The following is a 15,357-nucleotide window of genomic DNA, read 5'->3' as shown; positions in this document are numbered from 1 at the left end:
AACTTGTGATCCTCCTGCCTCAACCTCCTGAGTTGCTGCAGTTATTGTGCTCGCCAAGGGGAAAACAAATATATATATTTATAATTTTTAAAATAAGAATAGCAGATGTTTATTGGAAGAATTATCACTATTTCTTGCAAAAAACATTTTTATGGGAAACATTTTGCAAAGAGGCAAAAGGGAGCTCTAAGATGATAAAAATATTCTGATCCTCACTTTGTGGTAACTATATAGGTAGTATGCATTGTCAAAATTCATTGAACTTAAAATTGGTGCATTTTGTTGAACATAAATTATACTTCATTTACAGCTGATTAAAAAAGATAAGAATATTCATAGCAGCATTATTTATAATAGTCAAAAGCAATACAGATGTCTATCAATAACAAGATGAATAAATAAATAGTTATATGTTCATATAGTAAACTGTCATGTAGCAATGAGAAATTAATTACAGTCAAGTGAAATATGAATGGCATCCATAGATGTAATATTGAACAAAAGAAGCCAGATGTTTTGGCGCATTTCTATAATCTCAGCAACTTGGGAGGCTGAGGTAAAAGGATCACAAGTTCAAGTCCAGCCTCAGCAATTTAATGAGGCCCTAAGCAACTTAAGCAAGCCCCTGTCTCAAAATAAAAAAAGATGGGGAATATAGATAAGTGATTTTTCCCCCTTATTATCAAAGGAAAAAAAGAAAAAATACAAGAAGCATATACTGTATAACTCCATTTAATGACATTTAAGAACAATCTAACCTATAGTGATAAATATCAAAATAGTAGCTATAGTTATTCACTGGGAGAAACCATGGAGGGGCCTTCTGGCATGATGAAAATATGGTGCAATTTACACAGATAGGCAAACATTCATTGAGCTAAATACTCAGGATTTTTATACTTCATCACATATACATTACTCCTCAATGAAAAGGTTTTAAAATTATCATTGATGGTTGTTTGAGCTGAAGTACCTATTGAAGGAAAAGGATTAAAAGATAGAGCGACTGCTTCATTTGACCATAATTATAGTAGTGATGACCCATTGCATTGCCAATGGGTGGGCTTCCTCTCATTTCATTAGAAAAGTTATAGAAGCCAGAAGTGGTGGTCCACTACTGTAATCCCAGCTAATTGAGAGGCTGATGTAGAAAGAACATAAATTCAAGGCCAGTTTCAGCAACTAAGTGAGATCTGTCTCAAAATAAAATAAAAGAACTGGGAACGTGGCTCAGTGGTAAAGTGCCCCTGGGTTCAAACCCTAGTGCAAATAAAAAAAAAAATTAAAGGAAAAAAGAAAAGAAAAGTTATAGAAAGTAAAATACAAGCTCAGCTCAGGAGTTGGGTGCAGTATAACACGCCTATAACCCCAGTAACTCAGAAGATTAAGCCAGGAAGATCACAAGTTGGAGATCAGTCTCTGCAATTTAGTCAGACTTTGTCTCAAAAAATAAAAAAGGCAGGGAATGTAGCTCAATGGTAAAGCACTTCTGGGTTCAATCCTCAGTAATGGCGGTGGGGAAAGGGGAGGCAAACTCAGATCTGGGAGCATAGCTCAGTGATAGAGCATGTGCTTAGCATATGCAAGGCACTGGTTTGATTTCCTAGCGTGCAAGTAGACATGCTTTAAACTTAGCCCAAATTGCAGTCAGAAAATCAGAAAGTTTTCATGGATTATGATAAATAAAATCTCTATTTCTTGTAGCTTCGGGATAGATGTAGATGAAAAATCAACCCAAAAATTTGACATGACAATTAAAATGTAATTGAATTCATAGACTTGCTGAGTCTCTTATATGAAAACTGGAAAATTGCTTGGAAAATAGCAGGAACCTAAGATTTGGAATAGCTATATTTGATGGACTCAGGGAGCTGAATCACAAATCTCCCTAAACCAACAACTTCTAGAAGCAGAACAATCCTTTCTCTCCTATCTGAGAATGTTAGCTTTTCCTTCCTGTGGGCCTTATAATAACTTCACTTGGGGCAACTGACTTGCAAGGGGATGCCTATATTCCTCAGGACCCATTACACAATATTCATTGCCTTTAAATTAAAAATTGGAGTCAGACCTGAGACTAAATAATATGCTATTGAATTACCAATAGATAGCAGAGGAAATCAGGGATGAAATAAAAGAAATACTTAGAGGTAAATGAGAATAGCAACACAATATATTAAAATCTTTGGGACACTATGAAGGCAGTTCTAAAAGAAAAGTTCACTGCATTGAGCTCATTTGTTAAAAGAATAGAAAGCCATTAAATAAATAACATAACTGTATATCTCAAAGCCCTAGAAAAAGAACAAATCAACACCAAAAGCAGAAGACAGGAAATAATTAAAATCAATGAAATTGAAACAAATTTTCAAAAAATCAATAAAACAAAAAGTTGGTTCTTTGAAAAATAAATAAAATTGATAAACTCTTAGTCAAGCTAATCAAGAGAAAGAGGGAAAAAAACTCAATTCACTAAAATATGTAATGAAAAGGGAAATATCACCATAGACACTACTGAAATACAGATGATAATCAAAAACTATTTAAAAACCACACTCCCATAAAAGAGAAAGTGTTGCAGACATCGATAAGTTTCTAGAGACATATGACTTACCCAAACTGAATCAGGAGGACATAGAAAATTGAAACAGATCAATTTCAAGCAATAAAATTGAAGATACCATCAAAAGCCTACCAACAAAGAAAAGCCCAGGATCAAATGGATTCTCAGCCTAGTTCTTCCAGACCTTCAAAAGAGAATTAACACCAATCCTCCTCAAATTATTCCATGAAATAGAAAAGGAGAGAACTTTTCCAAACTCATTCTATGAAGCTAGTATCACCCTGATACCAAAACCAGACCAAGATGCATCAAGGAAAGAAAATTTCATACCAATATCCCTGATGAACATAGATGCAAACATTCTTAATAAAATACTGGCAAACCACAAAAACCTATTAAAAGTGTTGTCCCCACATAGGCTTTGTGTGCCCATGGGCTGAGTGTGCCATTGTGGGTGGTAAAAAGCTGGCACACACCAGCTGTGTAAATACTGGGACTCCTTTACAAAGGAAAGCCAAACATCACCTCTCCTTTTTGAACGTTTGAAAACAGTATTTTCTGACTAGTTGGGCCACCTTATCATCTGGCAGCTGACAATTGGCTGCTCCAATTATAGTTGACCTGGCATTGTCCACACAGCATAGGACCTCCCATGGGTGCAGCGGCAGGAGGGACATCCACCTATCCTTCTCTCTGGTGCTTTCTAAGAGGATCTCTAAAGTATGGGAGTGTGATTGGCTTCAGGGAGAGCAGACTTCAGCTCTGCTGCCTACCACATCCCCCAGGTTTATGTATGTTTTCTCTGAGCTGCTTACTATTCCACTTGAGCTTTCTGAAAGGTGGCTGACCTTCGAATACACTGCAGATGACACTCAGAAGGGGTGGGGTGGCCTTAGTAGAAACTGCAGAGTTGGTCTTGCATGTTTCAGAGGGTTTGTCTCTTTTCCCCACTCTCCATTCATCTGAAGAATATAAAACCTATAGAATAACCTTATTTTAGTCCACGGGATTAAATAAAGTGTAGTCAGTTGGGACAGGGAGAGGAGTGGCATCTCTATCTAGGGTGTCCTGATGCACTTCAGGCAGGGTGGGATGTCCCAGAGTGGTGCAGCAGGCAGCTCCTTGGGCTGGGTGGCACTATGGGTTCTGGTGCAGAGTAGTGGGCACTAGAATAAACTAGCTGGGCCAGATCTGAGGCTGTGCTCCTAGCAGGGTTTCTGTGATGGCCACTTGAAGGAGAGGACCCAAGGAAGCTCATGAACTGTACCTGAATAGGAAACTGTCCCCCGCACCCCTTTTTAAAAAATATTTTTAAATACTGTTTTTTTTTACACCATTCTCTTTTTTTTTTTTTTTTTTTTTTTTTTTTTTTTTGGTATATTGGGGACTGAACCCAGGGCCTGTGCATGTGAGGCAAGCACTCCACCAACTGAGCTATATTCCCAGCCCTTGGTATTTTTTTAAGCTTAAGTCAGCAGTGTCTTCCAGTGTTTAAGGCATCCCTGCCTCTATATTGAACTTATGTGTTAATACAAAGAAATGGACCATCCATCCTGAATCAGTTCAATTAGGTGTAAATTCATACTATTTTAATTTTTTATGCAATCTGATGAGTAGATGAGCTCAGATTTAAAATTCTTAAAGCATGTTTATTGTAACAAGAATTGTTATGTATTAATACTGAAGTCTTCAATAAGGATTGACTTGAGTTGCAAAAAAAAAAAAAAAACATTAAGGAGGCTGAGGTGGTGGCTCAGTGGTAGAGTGCTTGCCTAGCATGTGTGAGGCACTGGGTTTGATTCTCAGCACCACATATAAATAAATAAAAATAAAGTTTTATCAACAACTAATAAAGTAAAATAAACACTAAAAAGATAGTGCACCATGATCAAGTGGGTTTCATCCCAGGGATGCAAGATTGGTTCAACACCAGGAATCGACAAATGTAATTCACCACATCAATAGACTTAAGACAAGAATCACATGATTATTAATAGATGCAAAAAAAACATGTGACAAAATATAGCATCCATTGAAGTTCAAAATACTAGAAAAACATTGTAAAAGCTATATACATTAAACCCAAGGCCAACATCATTCTAAATGGAGAAAAACTGAAAGCATTCTCTCTAAAAATTAGAATAAGACAGGGATGTGCTTTTTCACCACTTCTATTCAAATTAGTTCTTGAAACTCTTAGAGCAATTAGGCAAAATAAAGAAAGGGATACAAGTAGGAAAAGAAGAGCTCAAATTATCCCTATTTGCAGATGACATGATTCTATATTTATAAGACATGATCTCATAAAGGAATTCAGCAAAGTGGCAGGATATAAAATTAACACCCCATAAATCAATTGTGTTCTTTCTATACATCAATGATGAATCAGCTGAAAGAGAAACTAGGAAAACTATCCTCAGCAAGACTCCTAAAATGCAAAAAGTGAAATCGAGAGTAAATTAGTGGAATGGTATCAAATTAAAAAGCTTTTTCACAGCAAAGAAAACAATCAAGAATGTGAAGAGAGAGCCTTAAAGAATGGGAGAAAAAAATATTTGCCACCTGTACCTCAGATAAAGCATTAATCTCCAGGATATATAAAGAACTCAAAATACTTACCACCAAAACAACAAATACCCCAATCAATAAATGGGCAATGGAACTGAATAGGCACTTTACAAAAGAAGAAATATGAATGATCAACAAGTATATGAAAAAATGTTCAACTTTTCTAGCAATTAGAGAAATTTAAATTAAAACTATGCTGAGATTCCATCTAATTCTAGTCAGAATGGTAATTATCAAGAATACAAGTAGGAAGACATGAATGGTGTAACTCTACTTTGTGTACAACCAGAGACATGAAAAATTGTGCTCTGTATGTGTAATATGAATTGAATTGCATTCTGCTGTCATATATAACAAATTAGAATATATTTTTATAAAAAGAATACAAGTAAGTCAGAATGGCAGTTATCAAAATTTACAAGCAACAATAAGTATTGGCAAGGATGTGGGGGGGAAAGGCACACTCATACATTGTTGGTGGCACTGCAAATCAGTGCAACCACTATGGAAGGCAGTATGGAGATTCCTTAGAAAACTTGGAATGGAACCACCATTTGACCCAGCTATCCCACTCCTCCATCTAAACCCCAAAGACTTAAAAACAGCATACTACAGTGACACAGCCACTTCAATGTTTATAGCAGCACAATTCACAATTGCTGAACTATGGAACCAACCTAGGTACCCTTCAACAGATGAATGGATAAAGAAAATGTGATAAAAATATACAATGGAATATTACTCAGCCATAAAAAAATAATGACTATTGCCAGTAAATGGATGGATCTGGAGACTATCATACCAAGTGGAATAAGCCAGTCCCCAAAGACCCAAAGGTTGAATGTTCTCGCTGATATGTGGATACTAACATACAATAAGTGTGTGGAGGGGATCGAAGTTCAGTGGATTAGACAAAGGGGAAGGAAGGAAAGGGAGTGGGGATCAGAATAGGAAAGACAGTATAATGCATTGGACATAACTTTCCTATGTGCATATATGAATACGCCACCCGTGAAACTCCATATCATGAACAGCCAGAAGAATGGGATCATAATTAGAATGTTATAATCCATGTATGTATAATATGTCAAAATACACTCTACTGTCATGTATATCTAAAGAGAACAAATAATTTAAAAATCTAAACATGTAACTACCATACCAAAAATATTTTTTTTTTTAAAAAAAATAATGTTGGAGTCAGATCTCAGTATGCCCCAGGAGTACTAGTTCAAAGTTTGTCTTGAGAAATGATTGCTGGTATTCTAAGAGAACAGCACTATTTTACTAATTCAAAACAGCAGAAATCTGGGGAATGTATTTGGGAATTTATTATAGTACTTTCAGAATAAGGAGGATGGATATAATATTGGGTTGTCTCAAATTAATCAGTATGGTTATACTTAGAAGGTTTACTTTGCAGTAATATTTTGAGTATCTGTGAATAGCTTGTTTGGTAGATTAAATGAAACCATAACTCAAAGGTGGCCTAGGTTCAATGAGATTGAGATGCTAGAACCTTCTTGTCATTCAATAGGGAAAGAAAAAATTTTAAAAATCAAAAGATTGCTAAAGTTGATTTCTCATATGTTGCCTGCCACATATGCACCTCCATCAGATTGCCCAAGAGAGCCCAGATGACACTCCCTTAAGAAATAATCAAGAAATTAATGAAGGGAATGACAGCATTGCTAAAAAGTTTTGTGATAGTTAATGGTTAGAGATACTGCCACTGAGGTGAACTTCTGATTTCAAGGAAAATGATTGGATTCCAGAATGACAGAAGACTCATGACACTTAAATACCAGAAACAAAGTGTCCTAGTCAAATTAGTGTTTGCAAATACTATTGATAAATTGCATTTTGACCTAATCCCCAAATCCATCTTCTAATGGGATCCAATTTTTCTAGGATTCACACTATGGTTATTTCTCTAGATCTGAATATATAACTGGAATTACAGTAAAGAAGAATGGGGATTAGACACACATGGATTTTCATGGTGATCATGGTTTCCTTAAGAATTAGAATGTCTATGTGATTATTACTGGCTCACTAATATGAAGCCAGAAAGATGCCACAATAGAAAGTCTTGGCCTCTTACCTAGTCTTCAAACTGAAGTCAGTTCATACATCTAGAAATCTTTGTCTGAAGGGGAGGCTGTGTTTCCTGAGGAAAAAAGTCTACAAGACTTCTACAAGTATATATACTACATCTTTAAAGGACTTGTATCCATTTACCAGGATGAATACACATTGAGAAAAGGGAAATACTCCAGACCTTCAAGAATCACCAGAAATTGACTCCAAATTAACACTAAGCCCTAAGATCCCCAAACATCCCAAGTGTCAGTTGATTAAAGCTAGGACTTATTGATGTCAGGTGATAAATGCTATTTTGGTCCAAGGCTATATTATAGAACTTAGCAATGGTTATTTCTGATCCCTGAGTGTTTACTTGGAATAGACAACATCCAACAACTAACAGAATCCTCACATTTGTTCTCCAAATTGGGGACTGACAACTATTATGAAAGAAAGGACCAAATAGAAACTTCTAAATTTTCCATTTGCCAAAATGGTAAAAATGAAACAAGCAGATTAAAAAAAATGGAATAGAAAATTCCATGTAGATTAGATATGAAAATATATAAAGGATACAGAGAAAGTAATCCTGTCACACTTACCTAATCTCCTGTTTTGTCCTCATAGAAGGGATACATCTCAGTAATATTAATGTGATTCTGTTTGCAGCAGCCACTCCAGGTGTGGAATCCTTATGGGACTAGATTGACATAGTCCTCTTATTCTTGGCCATTGGTCTGTTATGTGTTGTTTTCTCTATAAGAGTATACAGGAACCAACAGAAGTTTTGACTTTACCCATCAGGAACAGCAGTATATTTTCACCGCCTTGCCTTAGAGCAAAAGATACTCTCCTTTTCTCTATTATAATCTAGTATGCAGTTGATTGTATTGACATATAACAGAAATCACACATATGCACTACATTGATTATGATCATCATGGTAATTGGGCTTGATTAATCAGAAGTACCCTTAGATGCCTTGGTAAGACTCACCTGTGTCAGAGTATGGGACATAAAAATTTGGAGTTGGTGAATTTTTAGCAGTCCAGTGATTCTAAGAATTAGGTAAATTCTGTAACTAATTAGGTAAATTGCTGTAACTTGTGCCACATGCCACTAAGTAAGAGGCACTATGTTGATTGGACCTTTTTACATTTTTGAAACAATCTTTACCACATTTGCATGTGCTTGTCTTATAAATTAATTTGTGTGTGTTGCTCTTAGGCATTAATTGAGACATTGCCTGCCAGAATGAATTTCAGAAAAAGAAAAGGCTTTGTAGGCTTTTTAAAAATATTGTGGCAAGCTGTAATAGTAGAATAACAGTATAGATCCCTTGAGTTTTGGAACAAAACCCTGCTCTCAATTAAAGTTTGTTATTCTTTGAGAAACAGTTCCTGTGTGTATTTATTTATTTGGGGCAGTGCTGAGGATAGAACCTTAGGGGTGCTCGACCACTGAGCTACATCCCCAACCTTTTCTATTTTTGATTTGAGATAGGTTCTCACAGAGTTGCCCTGGCTGGCCTTGTGATCCTCCTGACTCAGCCTCCTTAGAAGTTGGGATTGTAGGTGTACACCACTGCACCTGGTGTGTTTACCTTCTTTTAATTAATAAAACCATACACATGATTTTTGTGCTTGTCTGTTTATATGTTCCATTTTTTTGAATGTTTAGTTAAAAAGATTCAGATGGGAAAAACAGAGGTCCAAAAATAGCAAAAGGTCAAATACACAATGAAGAACAAGTTTGGGAGAATATCCCTGATTTTTAAAATAAAGTTATATTAATTAAAATAGCTTGGTTTGGGGGCTGGAATAGACAATTCAATGAAACAGAATATTATACCTGTCATCCAACCCATGAGCATGTAGAGATTTAGTATAGCAATATAAATTAATGAGAAAAAAAACTAATTAATAAATAATATTGAGACAATTGCCTTTTATACTGGGGAAAAATATAATCTTATATAAAAATATAAGATTCCAACCTTATTCATGAGAAAAAATGAATTTTATATGATCAGAAACAGATGTAGAAAACAAAATTTTAAAAATTTTCAAAGTAAATATAGAGCATACCTTTTGACCTCAGCATAAGTGATTATTTTCTAAAAGATATACCAAGTAAGCACAAACCATAGAGGAGATGATTCCTTTATTTGACTGTCTCAAAGTTAAAAGCATTAGTATGTCTAAATTCACCAAAAGTTAGATTAAAAGATAAGAAACAGATTGGGGAAAGATATTTGCAGCATCAACAAAATTTTACAAATAAATAAGAAACAGACAACTCTTCCCAACTAAAGAATGGAATATGGACAAGAAAAAGCTATTCACAGAAGTCTAAAAGATAAATACATAGTAAATACATGAAAACATACTTAACCTCACTAATAATTAGGGAACTACAAATTAAAATATTAAGTTACCATTTTATTGATGAGATTGGAGAAATCATAAATTAACAATATCAGTATTGATATGGATAAATGATAGATACTCTCATTGTTAGTGAGAATGTAAATTGGTATGGAACACTTACGGAGCAATGCATATTTTATATAATATATATAATTTATATAATAAAATGCATATTTTATATAATACACTAATTCCACTTTATTTACTTTAGAGAAATGTTTGCAAATGTGCACAAGAAGATGTGTATAAGGATATTTGTTGCAGCATTATTTTGATATCAAAATACTGGAAATAACCTAAATATTCATCAATAGAGGAATGTTAAGAAAATTGTAGTGCTTTCACATTATATTATACTCTATAGCAGTTAAAAGGAATAAAGTACATTTCTTTATATACAGAAGTTAGATCTCAATGTTGAATAAATAAAAGCAATATGAAGAAGGATACATGTACATCCAGGTGCAGTGTAGCACGTCTGTAATCCCAGCGCCTTAGGAGACTGAGACAGGAGGATTGCGAGTTCAAAGCCAGCCTCAGCAACGGCAAGGCAACTCAGTGAGAGTTGTCTCTAAATAAAATACAAATAAGGCTGGAAATGTGGCTCAGTGGTCGAGTGCCCCTGAGTTCAATCCTTAGTACCAAAAAAAAAAAAGAATGAAGAAGAAGAAGGATACTCGTACTATTTCTGTTTTGTACACATACATTTTTGTGTGTACTTTAAATAGTCATGATTTCTGAATGTTGGAAACACAGATGTTAGCTTTGTCATCTTCTATATTTTTCTGTAATTATTTTTTTCTCAAAATAGAACAATACAATAAAGAATAAGTTAGGGAGGAGTTGTTAATTATGACATGTTCAAGTCAGGTTAGATAAGAACAGAACATCATGTTGAATTCAAGCAATTAACAAGTCAGTAATAAATATTTGTTTAACATTTACTAAGTGCAAGGTATTTGATATGTCACAGAATGGGGAAGTTGAGTATAAGCCTCACCTAGACAAGATAGAGCTTTCCTAATTTTGCTGCTGCTGCTTTTACATACTTGATAATGATAATGGTGCTGATAGCCAGTTCTTACAGGCACCACAGGCTGAGGACTCAGGAGGCTGAGGCAGGAGTCTGAGACTAGTTAACTCAGTAAGACCCTGAAAAAAAATAAAATTTAAAAAGAAGATGAGGATGTAGACCTGTGGTAGAGAGCCCTAAGTTCAATCCTCAATTTTTTCAATCCAAAAATTAGTCATTGTTCTTTCTACATAAAAATCTTAAATCTCCTGTGACTACTAATTACAATCCTTCTGTTTAGGTAGGGGTTTTGGATCGGCAGAGGACATTGGCCTTGCTGGAAACATTCTATGATAGACTTAAACGAAGGCGTAAGCATTTACTTGGAAACCCAAGACAATGTAAGTGCCGCTCAGAGGGAGGAGCACGCTCAAGCTGAAGTGTCGTAGTCCACTGACAGGACAGCATAAGATCATTCTACCCCTGTGGAATGCCTTTACATAACATCTTCCTTAAGTCCTGATGGCTATATTTATTTGTTCATTCTCCCACAAAATTTACTCCTCATTACAACTAGATGTATTTTTCAGCATGGTACAGTACTCAATGTTGTCAGAACTCAGCTAGAACTCAATTTTCAATTCATTTAAATAAAAAGAGGCTTTAGTGACAATTTGAATGTCTTGGAAATTAATTTGATATTGGTTATCCTATTTTAATGCCCAACTTAAAATGCTAACATTTCTAGAAAAATAGTTTATTCTCCCATGCATTTTACTTGTATACCTTTCATATACTTATGTGGTAAAATAGTCTTTTTATATTTCTACAAAAATGAATTGAGTTTTACTTGTATTTTTAAAGAGAAAATCTTTCCATAACTGGGTTTTCCAAATGATATCAATTTTTTATTTGGGTGAAGATTTACTACTTGAATGCTTAAAAAAATCTATGGGTGATATACATAGAATATTTCTAAAAATTGTGGGAATCACAATTTTATAGCTTAATTACTATCCTGAAGGGGCTGGTTATGGTTTGAGTTCTACTTCCTGCAGTCTGGAAAACCAAGTTTTTGTGTGTATGTGGTTTTTTTTTTTTTAAGAACTTGTCATTATTATTTTTTTAATCTTTATTTATTTATTTTTTATGTGGTGCTGAGAATCGAACCCATTGCCTCATATGTGCAAGGCAAGCGCTCTACCACTGAGCTACAGCCCCAGCCCCTGAAAACCAAGTTTTTGTTGTTGGGTTTTCTTTTTCTTTCTTTCTCTCCTTTTTTCTTTCTTTCTTTCTTTTTAGTACCAGGAATTAAACTCGGGGGCACTCAACCACTGAGCCACACCCCCAACCCTACTTTGTATTTTATTTAGGGACAAGGTCTCACTGAGTTGCTTAGCTCCTGGCTCTTGCTGAGGCTGGCTTGAAACTCTTTATCCTCCTGTCTCAGCCTCCCTAGCAGCTGGAATTACAGGTGTGCACCATCCCGCCTGCCCCACTGTTATTATATTTTTTAACAGCAGGATTCTGGTGAATGTTATCCATTCTTTCCCTGGAGTGTTTTGCTCATTTTGTTTTGTTTTGTTTTTGCTCTGAAGATTGAATCCAGGGCCTTGTACCTGCTGAGCAAATGCTGTCCTGATGGAAGGGACAGACAGGCAAGACACCAAATAGGATCAGGAAGCAGGTTTATTTAGCTATAGCCAGGTTCAGAGGGCAAAGCTTTCACTGTAATCAATCAATCCCCTTGAGCCCCAAGTTCAGGTAGTTTTAGAACATTATACCCCCCCAGCTTTTTCTTTCACTGTTCTGGGCAAGTTAACCCTTTAAGGACAGCGCCTGAGAAGGGGAGAGCTTCTTCTCCCCTTTCTTTCCTCTCCCTGCCAGCTGTTACCATGGAGCCCAATTGGGAACTTATCTTAGAAATGTAGACATCTCTGTGAAGCTCCAACTCAAGACCAGAGCACTTGTTAAGGGATCTGTCTTTTTTTTTTTATAATCACATTTTTGCATTTGCAAACACACTTCTACAAACTACTATACTGGATAAATGTTTGTGAAAACTAGTAAAGGGGCATTCAGCACCTAGAGTGCTGATCTCTTCCAGGCCAATGGCCAAGTTAAATGCAGCAACAGGAAAACAGGAAGTTTAACTACATTGAACTCTTTTGTAGAGACTCTTTGGCTGAGAGTCCTAAAATCAATTATGGTGAAGATTTCTGGAGAAGCTTAGATTTTCTGTGGAGAAGGGGGTGCCACTACACTCCCACTGAGATACCCACCAATCCCTTTGCCTAGAATTCTGAATCAGGTGTCCACATAAGTTGTGGAAGAAAAGAAATGAGGTTTGAAGAAGAGAAGGAAAGCGAATATTGGAAAAACATAGCCCCACTAAAAGACTGCCATGAATAAAGACTTGCTTTTATTTTTATATCACAGAAACTAAAAAGATATCAAGATGGAAAGATGTGTTCCCCTCCTGCTCTCTAAGCTATGCTTATCGTGGGAGGACCACAAATGTAGAGGACAAATTTTACTTGCTTTGGCAGTCTAAGCAACATTTCAAATACCAAAAGAAAAATATGTTCATTTCTCAAACTATACCTTTTAGGAAGGGATGATATTTAATTCATAATAGTGAGCATTTTAAAATGTTCCTTTGAATATTTTTTTTTTTGCTTTTTATGGGATTTCAGCAAAAGATAACTGATGTCATTTTAAAGTAATAAGCCTAGCCAGGCATGGTGGCATACACCTGTAGTCCAGTGATTTTGGAGGGTGAGGCAAGAGGATCGCAGGTTCAAGGCCAACTTCAGCAACTTAGCAAGATCCTGTCTCAAAATAGAAACTAAAAGGGTCAGTACTGAGGCTCAGTGGTTAAACACCCTGGGGTTAATCCCTGGTACCAAAAAAAATTAAAAATAATGAATAATAAATAAGCCTATATATAATCACTATGCTCAGCTTTTAAAACATTAATATCTCTGGTTCTACAATATAAGATCAATTTTTTAGGTAAATGTTTTATTTTCTGCATTAGGGCCATTTGTTGAATTTGAAGAGATAGACTTGCTTGAGTTCTGGGGAGACATGGATAATCAGAAACATATTTATGAAGACTTTGATAAGGTGCTTTTAAGGATGAATGCATTACTTTCTGAAAAACATGACAGCAAAACTCAAAATCAGTTATCAGAAAACCAACAAGAACTTGATGAACAGAGGAAATCAAGCCTACCAGAACAGCTTAGAGAGACAACTGCAGAGCAAGGACCACAAAGAATTTCAACTGCAGAACAAGAATCCTATGAAGAACCAGACACAGAACAAGAAAATATCCCAGAGTCAATTACAGAACAAGAGACAGAACAGAGACTACACAGAGGATCAATTAAAGGACAAGGACAGCACAAAGGGTCAGCACCCAGAAGTTCGATTGAAGGACAAGGGTCACGCAGAAGTTCCATGATAGAACAGGGAACACCCAGGAGGTCGATTGAAGGACAAGGATCACGCAGAAGCTCCATGATAGAACAGGGAGCACCCAGAAGGTCAATAGAAGAACAAGGGTCACGCAGAAGCTCCATGACAGAACAGGGAACACCCAGAAGGTCAATTGAAGGACAAGGGTCACGCAGAAGCTCCATGGTAGAACAAGAACCAAGAAGAGAGTCAGTTACACAACAAGAGTCACGCAGAAGCTCCATGGTAGAACAAGAACCAAGAAGAGAGTCAGTTGCAGAACGAGGGTCACGCAGAAGCTCCATGGTAGAACAAGAACCAAGAAGAGAGTCAGTTACACAACAAGGGTCACGCAGAAGCTCCATGGTAGAACAAGAACCAAGAAGAGAGTCAGTTACACAACAAGGGTTACGCAGAAGCTCCATGGTAGAACAAGAACCAAGAAGAGAGTCAGTTGCAGAACAAGGGTCACACAGAGAGTCAGTTTCTGAACAAGGGAAGAGCAAAGCATCAATAACAGGACAAGGACCACGTAGAATGTCATCTTCAGAACATGGATCACGCAGAGGGTCAACAGCAGGACAAAGTCAGCACAAAGGATCAACAGCAGGGCAAGGACCACACAAAGCATCATATTCAGAATATGGATCACACACAGAGTTAACAACAGAAGAACCACACACAGAAGAGCACGATCTATATGGAGAGAGAATTCCAGAAAAACAAGAGGATGTAGACTCAACTTCACCATCAAGGGAAGTTAGAATCTCTAGAACAAGTGCAGAATCTGAATATATTGAATTCCCTTCACAAGAAAAGGAGCAACTGTATGAAGAGGAATTATTAGAAGAACTACAAGAGGACCTTCCTACATCCAGTAAAAAAGATAGTTCAGGTAGTGATTCAGTTTTCCTACAACATCAGCTACTTGTTTTGTGAAGTGGTTTTTAAAGTCTTTTCAGAAAAATAATCATTTAAATTAGAATCATTTTTGGCATGTCAGGTCATGCAAACCTTAGACATATTTTGCCTCTCAACATGAGTCTAGACCTTGAATAATCAATTAAATGCAAACCAGAATGTCTCTATTGTCAGCTTACCAAGAATTTAATTTGTACTAGAAATTCATTAACAAGGAAGAAATTGGGCTGTGATCGTGGCTCAGTGGTAGAGTGCTCGCCTAGCATGCACGAGGCATTGGGTTCGATCCTCAGCACCACATAAATGTAAAATAAAGA

At 36.2% G+C, this 15,357-nt stretch overlaps 1 protein-coding gene across 1 annotated transcript in view; it reads left to right on the top strand.

The window, feature by feature from the left end:
• Efcab5 (EF-hand calcium binding domain 5) overlaps positions 1 to 15,357 on the top strand; it is a 109,434-nt gene that overhangs the window by 47,187 nt on the left and 46,890 nt on the right. The window contains exons 4-6 of the mRNA XM_048793520.1: positions 10,959 to 11,058; positions 13,698 to 13,889; positions 13,983 to 15,025. Coding sequence (XP_048649477.1) covers positions 10,959 to 11,058; positions 13,698 to 13,889; positions 13,983 to 15,025 — 1,335 coding nt within the window. The remainder of the gene's footprint in view (positions 1 to 10,958; positions 11,059 to 13,697; positions 13,890 to 13,982; positions 15,026 to 15,357) is intronic.

The sequence above is a fragment of the Marmota marmota genome, unplaced genomic scaffold, assembly GCF_001458135.2.
Source record: "Marmota marmota marmota unplaced genomic scaffold, marMar, whole genome shotgun sequence".
Taxonomy (NCBI): domain Eukaryota; kingdom Metazoa; phylum Chordata; class Mammalia; order Rodentia; family Sciuridae; genus Marmota; species Marmota marmota.
Note: the sequence above shows the minus strand (reverse complement) of the source record. Positions and strands in the feature narration are given on the sequence as shown.